Source organism: Lampetra planeri, chromosome 48, assembly GCF_965212315.1.
Source record: "Lampetra planeri chromosome 48, kcLamPlan1.2.h2, whole genome shotgun sequence".
Classification (NCBI taxonomy): Eukaryota; Metazoa; Chordata; class Hyperoartia; order Petromyzontiformes; family Petromyzontidae; genus Lampetra; species Lampetra planeri.
The window spans coordinates 674,666-693,817 of record NC_136154.1 but is presented as its reverse complement, the minus strand read 5'-3'; the positions used below and the strand labels follow the sequence as shown (position 1 = coordinate 693,817).

Sequence of the window (19,152 nt, the reverse complement as noted above, 5' to 3'; positions counted from 1 at the left end):
GTGAAAGCCGTCTGGCAGGCCTCCGACCACTGATAGGGGTTCTTAGGGGAGGTGAGTTGGGTGAGGGGGCGTGCAATCTCACTGAATCCCTTTACAAATCGACGGTAATAAGTGGCGAGTCCCAAGAATGACCTGATCTCCGTCAGGTTCCTCGGCCGCGGCCAATCCACTACGGCACGCACCTTCTCGGGATCGGTGCTCACCCCTGCCTCGCTGACTCGGTGTCCGAGGTACCCCACCTCGCGTTGCGCAATGTAACACTTACGTGGCTTGAGCTTGAGATGGGCTGCTCGCAGTCGCTGGAATACTTCCCGCAGCCTGGACCAGTGTTCGGACAGCGACCTACTGAACACTATTACGTCGTCCAGGTAAATCAGGCACTGTTCCCACTGCAAGCCCCGCATCACCAACTCCATCAACCGCTGGAACGTCGCGGGCGCGTTAGTGAGTCCGAACGGCAACACTCGAAACTCAAACAGGCCCATCGGGGTGGTGAATGCTGTTTTTGGCCGATCCTCCTCCGTCATCTCCACCTGCCAGTAACCGGACGCCAGATCGAGGGTGGAAAAATACCGCGCTCCTGCGAGACTGTCGAAGGTGTCGTCGATGCGTGGGATGGGAAAAGCGTCGCCGAGGGTGACTGCGTTCAATTTTCGGTAATCAACGCAGAACCGAGTCGATCCGTCCTTTTTCGTTACCAGTACCACCGGGGCAGACCAAGGGCTCGCGGAGGGCTGGATTATGTTATCGCGTAGCATATCCGTGACTGCCTCTTTGATCTGGGTCCGTTCAGGCGCGCCCACTCGGTATGCAGGGAGTTTGATGGGTCGGGCTGCACCTGTGTCAATTTGGTGCTTGACCAGGTCGGTCCGGCCCACGTCCGAATCGTGCTCACTGAACACGTCGGCGTACTCCCGCAATAACCCGCGCAGCTGATCGTCCTCCCCCTTAGGTAAGGCTGCCCAAGGCACATGTAACGCATCCTGCAGGGGAACAATCTCGGCTCGGGGGGTCGGGCCGACCCGCCAGGCCAGATCCTGGCTGTCCTCGGGGCGGCCAGGGTCCTCCGCCCAGAGTGCGAACACCGAGTCGTTCGAGTGGCGAGCGTGCAGGGGGTGTACGGTGGCTACCGGGGTGCGTCGTCGTATCATTGCCGGGGTACTGTGTGGGTTAAACACACGTATAAACAGCCGGCCCCCATCTGCGTTTACCAGTGTGGCTGACCCTACCACCCCGTATCGCGATGCCAACTCCGGGTGAGGAGTCAGCATTACCTCGCCCGATGGTCGGTGGGTTGGGTCGGTGGAGAGGGTTGCCACTGGCACCAGCATCTCGGCGAGAGGCCCGATGGTGACGGCCGACACCAGCGTAGCGGCCACGGGTGTGAAGCGTGGGCGGTTCGGCTCCTGTCCTAGGAACGGAATCCGCTCCCCGCTGCCCTCCACCGTAGCGCATCGTTGCCGGGGCTGTACGTTAAGTCCCAACTTTTCCAGGAGGTCCGTTCCTGAAATGCACTCGTGGCACAACACACTCGAAACGTAGAATTCCTGTGTGCACACCTGGTTTCCTAGACGGACCTCGAGGGAGACCTTCCCCAGCAACCCCATCCCGGCTCCGCTTGCCGTGTGCAGCGCGCGATCCGGGGCCTGCAGGCAGCCCACGTCCACCCCGAGCATGCTGCAGTGCGCGGCGCTCATAAGAGAGGCCACGGCGCCCGTGTCCAACAGGATCCGGGTGCGCTGCCCGTTCACCTGGCCTTCCACCAGCGACGTGGCTCCCGTTATCCCTGCCACCAGCTCCCGCAGCCAATCGCCCGAGGTCCCTGCGCCCTTGGGTGTTGTCGTTGTAACCTGTTTATGGATCACTCGCTCGCCATTATTATTACAGCTGGTTTGGGTCGGGTCCACGTCGATTTCATCCCCCGGTGGTCCCCTCTCTAGGGGGGGCTTAGTGTTTGACCTATGCATCGGCCTCGCACGGGCGAGCTGAGGGCAGTCCCTCATGAGATGCCCTCGACGGTCGCACACATAGCACGTCCTGGGAGGAGTGGCGGCTCTGTGGCGAACTTTCTGCCCACTCCCTCCTCCCCCCGTGCGCTGTTGCTCATACTCTGCTTCTAGTCGGGCTATCCTTCCAGTTAGCCCTCCTACCGCGGAGTCTAGGTCCCCCATTTCGGATCGGATGGTCTCAACGGAGGATTGCACCTGGGTTACCTGGCCGGCTATATCTCCCATGCCGGTCTGTAACCCAGCAACCCAACCCGGGGTTGTCTCGCGGGACACGGGAGGTTCTCTTTCCCGGCCCCTTACCGTCCTCGCGAGCTCCTGTTCCTCCTCCTCGTCTTCCGAGAGCAGGCTCGCAATGGCGCGCTCTCGTCCCAGCCCCCGGAGCTGCGCGCGTTCGCTGTGAATTCTTTCACACTTACGTGCGCGCTCGACAAGGGTGTTAAAGGGAAGACGTGGGCAGCTCATGTCTGGCTGCCACCACGCCGTGCGAGACAGGTACCGCTGGATTTTCTCGGCAGCCAGTTCCTCAATAACCTCAGTTGCGTACCCCGGGCGTGCGATCTTTGTTAACTCGCGCACATCCTCGGCGTAATCACGGAGATCTTCGCCAGGTTGGCGACGGCGCGCCTCTAAGGCCGATTTTGCTTCCTCCTCGTCACGTGTGCCAAAACGCTGATCGAGTCGGCGCATCAGCTCCTCTAGCTGTGTCTGTGCGCTCGCGGGTAACGCTTCTACAAAATCGGCTGCCCGCCCATCAAGATTCATATTAAGTTGACGTACTGCCTGCGCGTCCGTCCATCCATTAATTTCCTTGGCCCCTAAGAGATTGCGGGCGAATGCCTTCCACGAAGGGGCCCCCCGGCCGGTAAATATCAGTCTTATTTTAGCGTGAGGTAACGCGGGGGTCCGTACCGCTTCCGACACCAATTTGTGGGGGTCGCTAGCCCCCGAGATCCCTCCCTCGATAATACTAACGGCCGGACTAACATCATCAATCGCCCCCCCCGCTGCTAAGCGAACCGCCGCTAGGCTCCTCACCCAGGGTGTGGGAGCCGTCACCCGAGGATTCCCCTCCACCGCGGGTCCGCGTAGCAGGCATGGATAACCACGCACGCGCACACCCACACACAGCTCTGCACGGCACTCACCCAACCCTGACCACTCACGTTAGGATCGCGCACCTGTGTTACACACGTCGTGAACGTGCGCGCACACACGCATACAGCTCCACACGCGATACCCACTCCTGCGCCGCTCTGCGCCGCGCTGGCCGCCCACGTTACGATCGCGCACCTTGGGCACGCCGATTACGCACGCCGAGAGCTTACGCAAGTAACGAGCGCACGCAAGCGGGGCACACGCCGACACGACGACTCGTCCCCTCCCCCACTCGCGCGTGCACGTCAACACAAATATCGTACAAGGACGATTCTCCTCTCACACGGCTGCGTAGTCACGCCAACACACCAAAAGTGCTCTCCCCGGGCGTTAACGCACACACCTCCGTACCCGCACAATCGTACAGAGACCACGGCCTTTATGCGTACAACGACCACACACTCGCGAATGCAGTGCACGCTAATACCACGTTCCAAAAACACCCAACAACACGGTTTTGTTACTACGCTCGAGATTTTATTAGCCCTTGCTAACCAACCGAGCCACCCGTGTGTGTGTGCGGGACAGCAAGGCGCTTCTAACCCACACTCTGGTGCCGTGTAGCCCTATTCTATGCTGCGCTCTCTGCTAAACCGCTTTCCTACTCGTCCTTACCCCGAACTAACCCTCTCCTACGGATCCTACCCTCCGCTCTGAGGTGTTGTAAGGCGCGCAACACGATACCGTCTGTAGTCCTTGGTGACCTTGCGGCGCTCAGATCGTCCTGCAGACAATCTAGCGGCTCGCCCGATGACTCCTTCGTCGCTCACCCCGTGTCCAAACTCCAGAAGAAGAGAGTTCCCTACTGCCCCTGCGTTTTCTTTTAAACTATTCACATCAAAGGCTAGGAGCCCCCGTCCCGACCGCCTTGGTCTCTCGACCAATCCTGAGCCTAGGATTTCCCGCTCTTTTGCGATCCCGCCGGCCTTTGAACTTTCGACCAATCAGCCGTCCCGGGTCCTGATCCCAGCTATCTGCCTTGCTGACCCGTGTTTGTGTTTGTATGCGTTTCTAACTGCGGGGCTCTCTGAGCTCGTGTGGGGGTCGCTAGCCCCCGAGATCCCTCCCTCGATAATACTAACGGCCGGACTAACATCATCAATCGCCCCCCCGCTGCTAAGCGAACCGCCGCTAAGCTCCTCACCCATGGTGTGGGAGCCGTCACCCGAGGATTCCCCTCCACCGCGGGTCCGCGTAGCAGGCATAGTTAACCACGTACGCGCACACCCACACACAGCTCTGCACGGCACTCACCCAACACTGACCACTCACGTTAGGATCGCGCACCTGTGTTACACACGTCGTGAACTTACGCAAGTAACGAGCTCACGCAAGCGGGGCACACGCCGACACAACGACTCAAGCCGCCGCCGCCGTGCGCGCGAGACAAACCGTACAACAATGCGCAGCCGATTACGCGCTCGAGCCGTGGGGTCGGGGGTCAGGGGTCCACCACCGCGCCGCACTTTACGCAAGTAACGAGCACACGCAAGCGGGGCACACGCCGACACACAAAAGTGCTCTCCCCGGGCGTTAACGCACACACCCCCGTACCCGCACAATCGTACAGAGACCACGGCCTTTATGCATACGACCACACACTCGCGAATGCAGTGCACGCTAATACCACGTTCCAAAAACACCCAACAACACGGTTTTGTTACTACGCTCGAGATTTTATTAGCCCTTGCTAACCAACCGAGCCACCCGTGTGTGTGTGCGGGACAGCAAGGCGCTTCTAACCCACACTCTGGTGCCGTGTAGCCCTATTCTATGCTGCGCTCTCTGCTAAACCGCTTTCCTACTCGTCCTTACCCCGAACTAACCCTCTCCTACGGATCCTACCCTCCGCTCTGAGGTGTTGTAAGGCGCGCAACACGATACCGTCTGTAGTCCTTGGTGACCTTGCGGCGCTCAGATCGTCCTGCAGACAATCTAGCGGCTCGCCCGATGACTCCTTCGTCGCTGACCCCGTGTCCAAACTCCAGAAGAAGAGAGTTCCCTACTGCCCCTGCGTTTTCTTTTAAACTATTCACATCAAAGGCTAGGCGCCCCCGTCCCGACCGCCTTGGTCTCTCGACCAATCCTGAGCCTAGGATTTCCCGCTCTTTTGTGATCCCGCCGGCCTTTGAACTTTCGACCAATCAGTCGTCCCGGGTCCTGATCCCAGCTATCTGCCTTGCTGACCCGTGTTTGTGTTTGTATGCGTTTCTAACTGCGGGGCTCTCTGAGCTCGCCGTGGTCGTGCGATCTCAAATCCGCCCACGGCGCCGCAGTGTTACTTGGCCTGGGAAGGGTCCTGTCCAATTCCCTGGCCCTGAGAAACCGTGGGGTAACCCCCCTAGGGGGCCCTCGGGTGAAAACTCAGGGTAGGTGACCCGACCACGAGGCCCTACGTGGGTGCGGGTGCGTGTTTATGTGGGGGAGGTGATGGGGGGCAGTGCGGCGGTGGAAGCCGGGCGGCTCCCTGGCTCGGCCGAGCGGCCCCGTCGCTGTGGCACCACATAGCCCCCCGGGGTGCCAGTCCCCGTCCCGGGTTGACTGGAGCACCTCGCCTGGGTTGCCCCCACGAGGTATCGCCGCGGGGTCCGCGGGATTCGCCCGGCCCTTGTGGCTGGCCTCGGGGGTGGCGGCTCCGTCTCCTGGGGCTCCGGCGGTGGTCTCCTCCTCCATTCCAACGGCTCCCCTCGGTCTCCGGCACCTGCGGGCTGGGGGACAAACTCAGAGGCGGTGGGGTTTAAGGGTCGCCGTCCTCGTCGCCCCCGGCCCCGCCCGGGGCCCCTCGGAGCCCGGGGCTCCGTGGGGCCCATATACTGCGCGAGGCCCCCGGGCACGGGGGGTGGGGGGACCCCGGGGTTTCGGGGTACTTGGACGGCGGGGCTCCCCCCCTCGGGGGCTGCTCGCCACGGCTTCAGTCGGCGGATGTTGACCACCATCTCCCGGCCCCTCTCTCCTCCCTGAATCAGCACCGTCCATGGTGAGATCTGCCGTCTCACAATCCAGGGTCCTCGCCAGTAGGTGGTCAGCTTCCCCACCTGTCCGGCACCCACGCGGGGAGTGTACAGCCACACCTCGGAGCCCGCAGTGTAGAAGGGGGGCTCCATACGGGGTCGGGCGCCCTGCTCTTGCCGCTGGTGCGCGGCCTCTCCGTGCGGGTAGGCTCGGCCCCTGGCCTCTCGCAGGGTCTCCAGCAAGTGCTCCATGGGGTGGCTCCCTTCCTCCCGTTGCGGCGGAGGGACACCGAATAGCAGATCTGCGGGCAGGCGAGACTCGCGACCAAACATCATTAGGAACGGGGTCTGTCCTGTAGATGTGTGAACGGCGGTGGTGTAGGCGAACAGGGCATAGGGGAGGTGTTCGTCCCAGTCCTGTTGATTCGCGGCCGCCATGCGTTTAAGCTTCCCGGCCAGAGTCTGGTTCATCCTCTCTACCATCCCGTTCGCCTGGGGGTGATATGCCGTGGTTCGGTCCTTCTGGATCCCGAACTCTCGGCACAGCGCCTGGAATAGTTCGGCCTCGAATTCACTACCCTGGTCGGTAATGACTCGTTCGGGGATCCCGCACTTAAGTACGTAGTTTTCCACGAAGGCCCGGGCCACTACGAGGGCTGTTTTATCCGGGATAGCCACCGCCACGGGGTAGCGGGTGAAGTACTCCACCGCTACAAGAATATATCGGTTGCCCCGGTGGGATCGTGGAAAGGGCCCCTGCAGGTCGATTCCGACCAACTGATTCGTCCGACTGACTCGGAACGGCCTCAGGGGTACCTGGTACCTCGCCGGCTTTTGCCCACACTGCTGACAGGCCCGGCAGCCCTGCACCCAGGCGGCCACATCTTGCGCTAATTTAGGCCAGAGATACTGGCGACGCAGAGTCTCCCGGGTGCGCCGTTCCCCATCATGGCCCCCGAGCGGGTGGTCGTGTACCAGTCGTAGTAGTTGGGGCCGCACATGGGCGGGAACGCAGATGCACCCCGGCTGCCCAGCGTCGGCCAGTTCCCTCACCACCCCGTTTTCTACACACAACCGGGCATACAAACCGCTCCAGGGCCCTGGTAGTGCATCCTTCCTCTCTCGCAGTGCCGCCTCCACCGCCGCCAGATCCGGATCCCGCTGCTGGGTTTGTCGCAGCTGCTCGTCGTCCAAGCCCGGGAAGGCGCAGCCGACATCCTCTTGGATCCGCCCGGTTGGGGTGGGATGATCCGTCTGTCCCCGGGCTCCTTCTGCAGGGGTTCCTGCGGCGCACACTGCACTCTCTCTCGGGGGGGGGAGTTTAGTTTCCGCGCGCTCCTTGGGTTCTGCTGCCTGGCGGCAGCGTCCCCCCGTGAAGCACGGGCAGGCGTCTCCCTCCCTCGTCTCAGCGCGCACCGCGGGCCGTCTTGACAAGGCGTCCGCGTTCGCGTGTGTTCGCCCCGCTCGGTACTCGATCTGCAGGTTGTACTCCTGCAGCTGCGCCAGCCATCGAGCCATCTGCCCCCGCGGTTCCTTGAATGTAAGGAGGAACTGCAGTGCATAATGATCGGTGCGCACACGACATTTCCTGCCGTACAAGTACGGTCGGAACTGTTTACACGCGAAAATTACAGCATACAGTTCCTGACGGGTTACACAATAGTTCAGTTCGGCCCCGCTCAGGGTCCGACTGGCGTATGCGATGACCCGCTCCGTCCCACCCTGCACTTGCGACAGCACCGCGCCCAGCCCACTGCTGCAGGCGTCAGTGTCCAAAATAAAATCGGTGGTGAAATCTGGGAAAGCCAAGGTGGGGGTGTGGGTGAGGTGGTCTTTGAGTGTGGTGAAAGCCGTCTGGCAGGCCTCCGACCACTGATAGGGGTTCTTAGGGGAGGTGAGTTGGGTGAGGGGGCGTGCAATCTCACTGAATCCCTTTACAAATCGACGGTAATAAGTGGCGAGTCCCAAGAATGACCTGATCTCCGTCAGGTTCCTCGGCCGCGGCCAATCCACTACGGCACGCACCTTCTCGGGATCGGTGCTCACCCCTGCCTCGCTGACTCGGTGTCCGAGGTACCCCACCTCGCGTTGCGCAATGTAACACTTACGTGGCTTGAGCTTGAGATGGGCTGCTCGCAGTCGCTGGAATACTTCCCGCAGCCTGGACCAGTGTTCGGACAGCGACCTACTGAACACTATTACGTCGTCCAGGTAAATCAGGCACTGTTCCCACTGCAAGCCCCGCATCACCAACTCCATCAACCGCTGGAACGTCGCGGGCGCGTTAGTGAGTCCGAACGGCAACACTCGAAACTCAAACAGGCCCATCGGGGTGGTGAATGCTGTTTTTGGCCGATCCTCCTCCGTCATCTCCACCTGCCAGTAACCGGACGCCAGATCGAGGGTGGAAAAATACCGCGCTCCTGCGAGACTGTCGAAGGTGTCGTCGATGCGTGGGATGGGAAAAGCGTCGCCGAGGGTGACTGCGTTCAATTTTCGGTAATCAACGCAGAACCGAGTCGATCCGTCCTTTTTCGTTACCAGTACCACCGGGGCAGACCAAGGGCTCGCGGAGGGCTGGATTATGTTATCGCGTAGCATATCCGTGACTGCCTCTTTGATCTGGGTCCGTTCAGGCGCGCCCACTCGGTATGCGGGGAGTTTGATGGGTCGGGCTGCACCTGTGTCAATTTGGTGCTTGACCAGGTCGGTCCGGCCCACGTCCGAATCGTGCTCACTGAACACGTCGGCGTACTCCCGCAATAACCCGCGCAGCTGATCGGCCTCCCCCTTAGGTAAGGCTGCCCAAGGCACATGTAACGCATCCTGCAGGGGAACAATCTCGGCTCGGGGGGTCGGGCCGACCCGCCAGGCCAGATCCTGGCTGTCCTCGGGGCGGCCAGGGTCCTCCGCCCAGAGTGCGAACACCGAGTCGTTCGAGTGGCGAGCGTGCAGGGGGTGTACGGTGGCTACCGGGGTGCGTCGTCGTATCATTGCCGGGGTACTGTGTGGGTTAAACACACGTATAAACAGCCGGCCCCCATCTGCGTTTACCAGTGTGGCTGACCCTACCACCCCGTACCGCGATGCCAACTTCGGGTGAGGAGTCAGCATTACCTCGCCCGATGGTCGGTGGGTTGGGTCGGTGGAGAGGGTTGCCACTGGCACCAGCATCTCGGCGAGAGGCCCGATGGTGACGGCCGACACCAGCGTAGCGGCCACGGGTGTGAAGCGTGGGCGATTCGGCTCCTGTCCTAGGAACGGAATCCGCTCCCCGCTGCCCTCCACCGTAGCGCATCGTTGCCGGGGCTGTACGTTAAGTCCCAACTTTTCCAGGAGGTCCGTTCCTGCAATGCACTCGTGGCACAACACACTCGAAACGTAGAATTCCTGTGTGCACACCTGGTTTCCTATGCGGACCTCTAGGGTGGCTCTCCCCAGCAGCCCCATTCCGGCTCCGCTCGCCGTGTGCAGCGCGCGGTCCGGTGCCTGCAGGTGACGCATGTCGACCCCGATCGCGCTGCAGTGCGCTGCGCTCACGAGCGAGGCCACCGCCCCCGTGTCCAGCAGAATTCGGGTACGCACTCCGTGTACCTCCCCTTCCACCAGCGACGTGGCCCCCGTGATCCCCGCCACCAGCTCCCGTAGCCAGTCGCCAGGAGTCACCGTTTCCGTGGGCGTTGTTGTTGGAACCTGTGTGGAGATCACTCGCTCGCCATTATTACCATTACCGTCTATTTGTATCGGGACCGCGTCGATTGCACCCCTAGTTGGTCCGCTCACTAGGAGGCGTTGGAGTTTAACCCGCGCCTGCCTAGCTCGGGTGATTTCAGGACAGTCTCTCACTAGATGCCCTCGGCGATCGCACATATAACATGCCCGGGGAGGGGGGGCGGCTCCGTAGTGGGCCCCCTGCCCACTCCCTCCCCCCCCATTACGCCGCTGTCCACCCTCCGCCTCTAGTCGGGCTACCCTCCCAGATAACCCTCCCACCGTGGCGCGTAGGTCCCCCATTTCGGATCGGATGGTCTCAACGGAGGATTGCAGTTTGGCCATATTTTTATTCGTTTCCTCACCTACTTGGTTTACCTTGTTGTCTATCTGGGTTACCTGGCCGGAGACATCCTTTATACCCGTTTGTATACCGGCAACCCATCCCGGGGTTGTCTCGCGGGACACTGGAGGCTCTCTTTCCCGGCCCCTTACCGTCCTCGCGAGCTCCTGTTCCTCCTCCTCGTCTTCCGAGAGCAGGCTCGCAATGGCGCGCTCTCGTCCCAGCCCCCGGAGCTGCGCGCGTTCGCTGTGAATTCTTTCACACTTACGTGCGCGCTCGACAAGGATGTTAAAGGGAAGACGTGGGCAGCTCAGGTCTGGCTGCCACCACGCCGTGCGAGACAGGTACCGCTGGATTTTCTCGGCAGCCAGTTCCTCAATAACCTCCGTTGCGTACCCCGGGCGTGCGATCTTTGTTAACTCGCGCACATCCTCGGCGTAATCACGGAGATCTTCGCCAGGTTGGCGACGGCGCGCCTCTAAGGCCGATTTTGCTTCCTCCTCGTCACGCGTGCCAAAACGCTGATCGAGTCGGCGCATCAGCTCCTCTAGCTGTGTCTGTGCGCTCGCGGGTAACGCTTCTACAAAATCGGCTGCCCGCCCATCAAGATTCATATTAAGTTGACGTACTGCCTGCACGTCCGTCCATCCATTAATTTCCTTAGCCCCTAAGAGATTGCGGGCGAATGCCTTCCACGAAGGGGCCCCCCTGCCGGTAAATATTAGTCTTATTTTAGCGTGAGGTAACGCGGGGGTCCGTACCGCTTCTGACACCAATTTGTGGGGGTCGCTAGCCCCCGAGATCCCTCCCTCGATAATACTAACGGCCGGACTAACATCATCAATCGCCCCCCCCGCTGCTAAGCGAACCGCCGCTAAGCTCCTCACCCATGGTGTGGGAGCCGTCACCCGAGGATTCCCCTCCACCGCGGGTCCGCGTAGCAGGCATAGTTAACCACGTACGCGCACACCCACACACAGCTCTGCACGGCACTCACCCAACACTGACCACTCACGTTAGGATCGCGCACCTGTGTTACACACGTCGTGAACTTACGCAAGTAACGAGCTCACGCAAGCGGGGCACACGCCGACACAACGACTCAAGCCGCCGCCGCCGTGCGCGCGAGACAAACCGTACAACAATGCGCAGCCGATTACGCGCTCGAGCCGTGGGGTCGGGGGTCAGGGGTCCACCACCGCGCCGCACTTTACGCAAGTAACGAGCACACGCAAGCGGGGCACACGCCGACACACAAAAGTGCTCTCCCCGGGCGTTAACGCACACACCCCCGTACCCGCACAATCGTACAGAGACCACGGCCTTTATGCATACGACCACACACTCGCGAATGCAGTGCACGCTAATACCACGTTCCAAAAACACCCAACAACACGGTTTTGTTACTACGCTCGAGATTTTATTAGCCCTTGCTAACCAACCGAGCCACCCGTGTGTGTGTGCGGGACAGCAAGGCGCTTCTAACCCACACTCTGGTGCCGTGTAGCCCTATTCTATGCTGCGCTCTCTGCTAAACCGCTTTCCTACTCGTCCTTACCCCGAACTAACCCTCTCCTACGGATCCTACCCTCCGCTCTGAGGTGTTGTAAGGCGCGCAACACGATACCGTCTGTAGTCCTTGGTGACCTTGCGGCGCTCAGATCGTCCTGCAGACAATCTAGCGGCTCGCCCGATGACTCCTTCGTCGCTGACCCCGTGTCCAAACTCCAGAAGAAGAGAGTTCCCTACTGCCCCTGCGTTTTCTTTTAAACTATTCACATCAAAGGCTAGGCGCCCCCGTCCCGACCGCCTTGGTCTCTCGACCAATCCTGAGCCTAGGATTTCCCGCTCTTTTGCGATCCCGCCGGCCTTTGAACTTTCGACCAATCAGTCGTCCCGGGTCCTGATCCCAGCTATCTGCCTTGCTGACCCGTGTTTGTGTTTGTATGCGTTTCTAACTGCGGGGCTCTCTGAGCTCGCCGTGGTCGTGCGATCTCAAATCCGCCCACGGCGCCGCAGTGTTACTTGGCCTGGGAAGGGTCCTGTCCAATTCCCTGGCCCTGAGAAACCGTGGGGTAACCCCCCTAGGGGGCCCTCGGGTGAAAACTCAGGGTAGGTGACCCGACCACGAGGCCCTACGTGGGTGCGGGTGCGTGTTTATGTGGGGGAGGTGATGGGGGGCAGTGCGGCGGTGGAAGCCGGGCGGCTCCCTGGCTCGGCCGAGCGGCCCCGTCGCTGTGGCACCACACTCGCCGTGGTCGTGCGATCTCAAATCCGCCCACGGCGCCGCAGTGTTACTTGGCCTGGGAAGGGTCCTGTCCAATTCCCTGGCCCTGAGAAACCGTGGGGTAACCCCCCTAGGGGGCCCTCGGGTGAAAACTCAGGGTAGGTGACCCGACCACGAGGCCCTACGTGGGTGCGGGTGCGTGTTTATGTGGGGGGGGGGGGTGATGGGGGGCAGTGCGGCGGTGTGTGGGGGTCGCTAGCCCCCGAGATCCCTCCCTCGATAATACTAACGGCCGGACTAACATCATCAATCGCCCCCCCCGCTGCTAAGCGAACCGCCGCTAGGCTCCTCACCCAGGGTGTGGGAGCCGTCACCCGAGGATTCCCCTCCACCGCGGGTCCGCGTAGCAGGCATGGATAACCACGCACGCGCACACCCACACACAGCTCTGCACGGCACTCACCCAACCCTGACCACTCACGTTAGGATCGCGCACCTGTGTTACACACGTCGTGAACGTGCGCGCACACACGCATACAGCTCCACACGCGATACCCACTCCTGCGCCGCTCTGCGCCGCGCTGGCCGCCCACGTTACGATCGCGCACCTTGGGCACGCCGATTACGCACGCCGAGAGCTTACGCAAGTAACGAGCGCACGCAAGCGGGGCACACGCCGACACGACGACTCGTCCCCTCCCCCACTCGCGCGTGCACGTCAACACAAATATCGTACAAGGACGATTCTCCTCTCACACGGTTGCGTAGTCACGCCAACACACCAAAAGTGCTCTCCCCGGGCGTTAACGCACACACCTCCGTACCCGCACAATCGTACAGAGACCACGGCCTTTATGCGTACAACGACCACACACTCGCGAATGCAGTGCACGCTAATACCACGTTCCAAAAACACCCAACAACACGGTTTTGTTACTACGCTCGAGATTTTATTAGCCCTTGCTAACCAACCGAGCCACCCGTGTGTGTGTGCGGGACAGCAAGGCGCTTCTAACCCACACTCTGGTGCCGTGTAGCCCTATTCTATGCTGCGCTCTCTGCTAAACCGCTTTCCTACTCGTCCTTACCCCGAACTAACCCTCTCCTACGGATCCTACCCTCCGCTCTGAGGTGTTGTAAGGCGCGCAACACGATACCGTCTGTAGTCCTTGGTGACCTTGCGGCGCTCAGATCGTCCTGCAGACAATCTAGCGGCTCGCCCGATGACTCCTTCGTCGCTGACCCCGTGTCCAAACTCCAGAAGAAGAGAGTCCCCTACTGCCCCTGCGTTTTCTTTTAAACTATTCACATCAAAGGCTAGGCGCCCCCGTCCCGACCGCCTTGGTCTCTCGACCAATCCTGAGCCTAGGATTTCCCGCTCTTTTGCGATCCCGCCGGCCTTTGAACTTTCGACCAATCAGTCGTCCCGGGTCCTGATCCCAGCTATCTGCCTTGCTGACCCGTGTTTGTGTTTGTATGCGTTTCTAACTGCGGGGCTCTCTGAGCTCGCCGTGGTCGTGCGATCTCAAATCCGCCCACGGCGCCGCAGTGTTACTTGGCCTGGGAAGGGTCCTGTCCAATTCCCTGGCCCTGAGAAACCGTGGGGTAACCCCCCTAGGGGGCCCTCGGGTGAAAACTCAGGGTAGGTGACCCGACCACGAGGCCCTACGTGGGTGCGGGTGCGTGTTTATGTGGGGGAGGTGATGGGGGGCAGTGCGGCGGTGGAAGCCGGGCGGCTCCCTGGCTCGGCCGAGCGGCCCCGTCGCTGTGGCACCACAGGTGGAAGCCGGGCGGCTCCCTGGCTCGGCCGAGCGGCCCCGTCGCTGTGGCACCACACCCTCAAGCGCCAGGGCCGCACTCTCTACGGCTTCGGAGGCTGAGCGCCCATCTCTCGCACACTAAGCCAACCCAAAGGCTCTTTTCAGAGCCACCCACCTCTTCGAAACTGCTTGCGCCAGTGTTTGCAAACACTTTCTAAATGGAGCACATGTCCTGGGTTGTTGCGCGCCAATTCCTCGTGAGCGTGGTGGACGTTTGCTTGTTGAGTTGGCGAATCTTCATCTGCTTCCACATGAATGAAAGAAATCATGATATTCACGACACGTCACATTTAACAAGGCGTAATTCTTGAACGCGTTAATACAGTACCCATTTCTGGTATTTTTGCGTTAATTATTTCCAGCTGCAGCCGATTCCGATATTACGTGGAGCATTTGGCGCCACAATCTTACAGCACACTCGTCCTAATTGACGTAGCGTGCCGGAATGCTAATCTCCACCTGTACAGCACAACAGCGAAGTTATTTTTCTCCACCGAGCGCTTGTATTTTTCCAAATTGCGTTCATAAAACGCCCGTGCGCCGTATTAGACGAGTGGTGAAACAATCCCTCGTAAGAAACAAAAAAACCCACGCTCAAAACACAATATACTGTATTGGGTTTTCCAGTCATCCTTTTTAAAACAAAGGCAATGGCCATGGCTGCAATTCACTAATATACATGTTTGGACATTACATTGTGTTATATTCACAAGTCCTTTTTGCAGTAAAAACGATATTAAAGTGAGCATCGCGTCCGCGTTTCTCATTGGAGGCAGATGGAGAGGGATGGTACTAAAAGAGCCACTCAGCAGCGCCGCGCACTACGATCCTCTGATTTGCATCTCGCCTCCTATAAAAGGAGCTCATCGCCCGACCGACATCCACATTCGCTTCCCGTCTGTTCTGACCTGAAGCTGCCTACAACGCGTCGACATGCCCGATCCTCCCGCATCAAAGAGCGCTGGGCCGGCCAAGGTTCCTGCTCCCAAGAAGGGCTCCAAGAAGGCTGTGACCAAGGCTACGCGCAAGGATGGCAAGAAGCGACGCCACCGCAGGAAGGAGAGCTACGCCATTTACATCTACAAGGTGATGAAGCAGGTGCACCCCGATACCGGCATCTCGTCCAAGGCAATGAGCATCATGAACTCGTTCGTCAACGACATCTTCGAGCGCATCGCTTCCGAGGCGTCCCGCCTGGCGCACTACAACAAGCGCTCCACCATCACTTCTCGGGAGATCCAGACCGCAGTGCGACTGCTGCTCCCCGGCGAGCTGGCCAAGCACGCCGTGTCGGAGGGCACCAAGGCCGTCACCAAGTACACAAGCTCCAAGTGAAGCCTCGACTCCACCATTAATTACAAAGGCTCTTTTCAGAGCCACCCACCTCTCCGAACCTGCTTGTACCAGTCCTAGCAGGAGTACAAAACGAAACTTCCAACAAAGCCCCGGTTCACGCGGGGACATTGTTCGCTCATTGAGTGAAGTGGAGAGATCGAACGCATTTTAACATGTTTCCACGTGAATAAAAGCGATAACAATATTCATGGCACATCATATTCACCAGCAGGCATTTCTTGGACTTGATTGTCCATTGATTTCATCTGCAGCCCATTCAGATATTACATTGGATATTTGGCGCCAAAACCTTGCAATGCAATATATTTAATTCGTGGTTGTATTTTCGGGCAGGAACTAACATTTTGCACGTGTACATATATGTAAAAGTAAGCGCCTAGCATGGATGACTCGTGCAGTATAATTGATCATCATCTCAATGCCAAGAGAATATATATCTATTCCTGTGATCACCTCTTTCCGACATTTTTACGTATTACTGTTTCCAATGAAGTGCAGTTTCTTCACACTTTATTTAGATCATGCAGAGCACTGTAAAGTTGTTTTCGGAAAGGTGTTTGCTTGAGAAAAGAACATCCGTTAAAGACATCGACGGCGCTCAAACGGTACTACTGCATCGTGATGCGGCATTCTGAAATGATCCAAACTGTGAACATTTTGTTGATTAAGAAGAGTTGACGACTCGAGATCATTGCACGCTGCCAACCAATCAGCACGCTCCCCTTCTTCGCACGTCACGACTCCGCTGACCAGTGAGCGCGCGCTCTGGGCTACATAAGCCGCCTTCTCCCCGCCTGTGAGAATCTTTGCCCTCACCAAGCCATGGCTCGCACCAAGCAGACGGCTCGCAAGTCCACGGGCGGCAAGGCCCCCCGCAAGCAACTCGCCACCAAGGCGGCCCGAAAGAGCGCTCCGGCCACGGGCGGCGTCAAGAAGCCTCACCGCTACAGGCCCGGCACCGTCGCTCTGCGCGAGATCCGCCGCTACCAGAAGTCCACCGAGCTGCTCATCCGCAAACTGCCCTTCCAGCGCCTCGTCAGGGAGATCGCGCAGGACTTCAAGACCGACCTGCGCTTCCAGAGCTCCGCTGTCATGGCTCTGCAGGAGGCCAGCGAAGCGTACCTTGTCGCGCTCTTCGAGGACACCAACCTGTGCGCCATCCACGCCAAGCGCGTCACCATCATGCCCAAGGACATTCAGCTCGCCCGCCGCATTCGTGGCGAGCGCGCTTGAACGCCCAGCTCGGCCCTCAAAGCACAACACAAAGGCTCTTTTCAGAGCCACCACTTACTCATGAAAACGCTTCCATGTGTGTTCTTCAAAGTTCGGGTGCCGGAAACCTTCGTTTGCTGGTCACGGCTCTCACGAGTCGTCAGGCGTAAGCGACAATGAAGTTCATTTTCTATACCCCGCCGCTCATATTTTTCAACATCACACGTTGGTGTCGTATATAAGCGTTGTGAAACCATGCTTACATAATGTTCAACAAAAGGGTTATTTTGGTGAAATATATTAACTATTAAACCCAAAGAAATTGGTTTATGTTGTTTCAAGCCCGAGCTGATAAGAAGTTCACATTTTGCAAACTAAGAGACTGAATTATTCACGCACATATATTTTTAGGCATTGCCCGAACAGGCGGTTAAAGGAAAATATATATACACCGTATAGGCACGTGGGCGATCAATCACGAGCTCAAGGCTATCACAATGATTTCTTATAACCAATGCGGTCCCTCAAAATGATTATTATAATCAATAATACATTGATATTTGCGGAATCCGCTTATAAGTTTGACTTGCCAGCACGTGCCCATTAATTAACTCTATCATGCTTAAAACTTGAACCTATTAAGTACGTGTATCGCATTGTTTCATTCATAAGATGCGTGCCCGCATTAAAATATATATGGATACAAATAATTAAAGTCAACATCGAATCCTCGCGTCCCGGCTTTTCATTGGTGGCTCAAGGAGAGGGCGGGACTCGACCGAGAGGAGCCAATCAGCAGCGGCGCGCTCTACGATCCTCGTCTCCGCTATAAAAGCCGCTCCGGTGGTGCGTGTTAACGTCACAAATCGTTCGTACTTTGTCTCCAGTGCTTTTTGCATCCTAGGTCGCTTAACAATGTCTGGACGCGGCAAGACCGGTGGCAAGTCTCGCGCCAAGGCAAAGTCCCGCTCTTCCCGCGCCGGCCTGCAGTTCCCCGTGGGTCGCGTTCACAGGCTGCTCCGCAAGGGCAATTACGCCCAGCGGGTCGGCGCTGGAGCACCCGTCTACCTGGCCGCCGTGCTCGAGTACCTTTCTGCCGAGATCCTCGAGCTGGCTGGCAATGCCGCCCGCGACAACAAGAAGACGAGGATCATCCCCCGACACCTGCAGCTCGCCGTGCGAAACGACGAGGAGCTCAACAAGCTCATGGGCGGCGTGACTATCGCCCAGGGCGGTGTGCTGCCCAACATCCAGGCCGTGCTGCTGCCCAAGAAGACCTCTCAGGCAAAGAAGTGAACGCGCCGCCGCCTCTACCACCACAACAACGGCTCTTTTCAGAGCCACCCACTTACTTGCAAAGAGCTCGGACAGTCGTACACAGGAGTTTTGTTATACTGGTAGGAACGAAGTGGACCAGACCACCAATAGATTAATGTGTCCGTCCGTCAACATCGCCCCCTACTGCAAACATTTGGCATGACCCTACGAAAACCTTGACTCAGTGAAGCTATCCTGGCTAAACAAGTGTAACATTCCCTTATAATTCCCTCAGCTTTTAATTAAAACATTTAAATTAATGAGGCTTTCCTGGCTAAACACGTGTAACATTCCCTAATAATTCCCTGAGATAGCTTTTAATTAAAACTTAGAAATTAAATAAAACAACTAACAGCGCCCTAATAATTCCCTGAGATAGCTTTTAATTAAAACTTTGAAATTAAAAAAAAACTCACAGCGCCCTAAAGCCTACAGCTAGGCCTAAAGCCTAGAACTAGGCCTGAAACTCTCCATTCGTGTCGTACCCCCGCGTGTGTGAAAGGGAGTTATGTTTAACAATGTTACATTCCCTCATGTTTTTAAATAGAAACATTTAAATTTAAAGCTTTTACATGAATCATTAAATCATTTAAATTAAAAATTAACTCACAGCGCCCTAAAGCATACAGCTAGGCCTAAAGCCTAGAACTAGGCCTCAATCTCTCCCTTCGTATCGTCCGATTAGGTGTAGCAACATCGCCCCCTACTGCAAACACTTGGCAGGACCCTACAAAAACCTTTTGACTCAGTGGGGCTTTCCTGGCTTAACAAGTGTAATAATACATTATGTTTATATTATTTGGTTATTCGTTCCTACCAGCCCACCCCGCAGGGTCCTGTTTAATAAGGACACCGTCGTCGAGTTGCCCTCGTCCCAAATTGCTCGCAATTAAACGAATGCTCTGCTCATTCCAGATACCCTTTATGTCTAATTTAGGAACGGTATTTGAGCAGCATTCCAACATTGCATCAATCATGGAACATGGTTTAGAATAAATTGGGATGCCTATTGGAAGAAAGAATCGTGTTTTTTAAAGAATAAAACTCGCTC

General features: G+C 58.0%; 3 protein-coding genes across 3 annotated transcripts in view; all 3 read left to right on the top strand.

Annotated features, from left to right (window-relative positions):
* The window catches only part of LOC144733668 (histone H2B type 3-B-like), a 28,075-nt gene extending 12,479 nt beyond the window's left edge, over positions 1-15,596 (top strand). The window contains exons 2-3 of the mRNA XM_078615694.1: positions 14,989-15,005; positions 15,131-15,596. Of these exons, the coding sequence (XP_078471820.1) occupies positions 14,989-15,005; positions 15,131-15,551 (438 nt within the window). The 3' untranslated portion in view covers positions 15,552-15,596. The remainder of the gene's footprint in view (positions 1-14,988; positions 15,006-15,130) is intronic.
* Positions 15,597-16,394: 798 nt separating this feature from the next.
* LOC144733667 (histone H3) lies at positions 16,395-16,805 on the top strand. The gene has a single exon (XM_078615693.1). It carries the CDS (start codon positions 16,395-16,397, stop codon positions 16,803-16,805), a length of 411 nt encoding a protein of 136 aa, XP_078471819.1.
* Positions 16,806-17,648: 843 nt separating this feature from the next.
* Positions 17,649-18,123, top strand: LOC144733906 (histone H2A-like). The gene has a single exon (XM_078615911.1). The coding sequence runs from the start codon at positions 17,700-17,702 to the stop codon at positions 18,078-18,080; it is 381 nt and encodes a 126-aa protein (XP_078472037.1). The 5' UTR covers positions 17,649-17,699; the 3' UTR covers positions 18,081-18,123.
* The last annotated feature ends 1,029 nt before the right edge of the window (positions 18,124-19,152 follow it).

What these genes read in the sequence shown, in the direction of transcription:
- LOC144733667 (XM_078615693.1), top strand. Translation starts at nt 16,395, where the DNA reads ATGGCTCGCACCAAGCAGACGGCTCGCAAGTCCACGGGCGGCAAGGCC.
- LOC144733906 (XM_078615911.1), top strand. Translation starts at nt 17,700, where the DNA reads ATGTCTGGACGCGGCAAGACCGGTGGCAAGTCTCGCGCCAAGGCAAAG.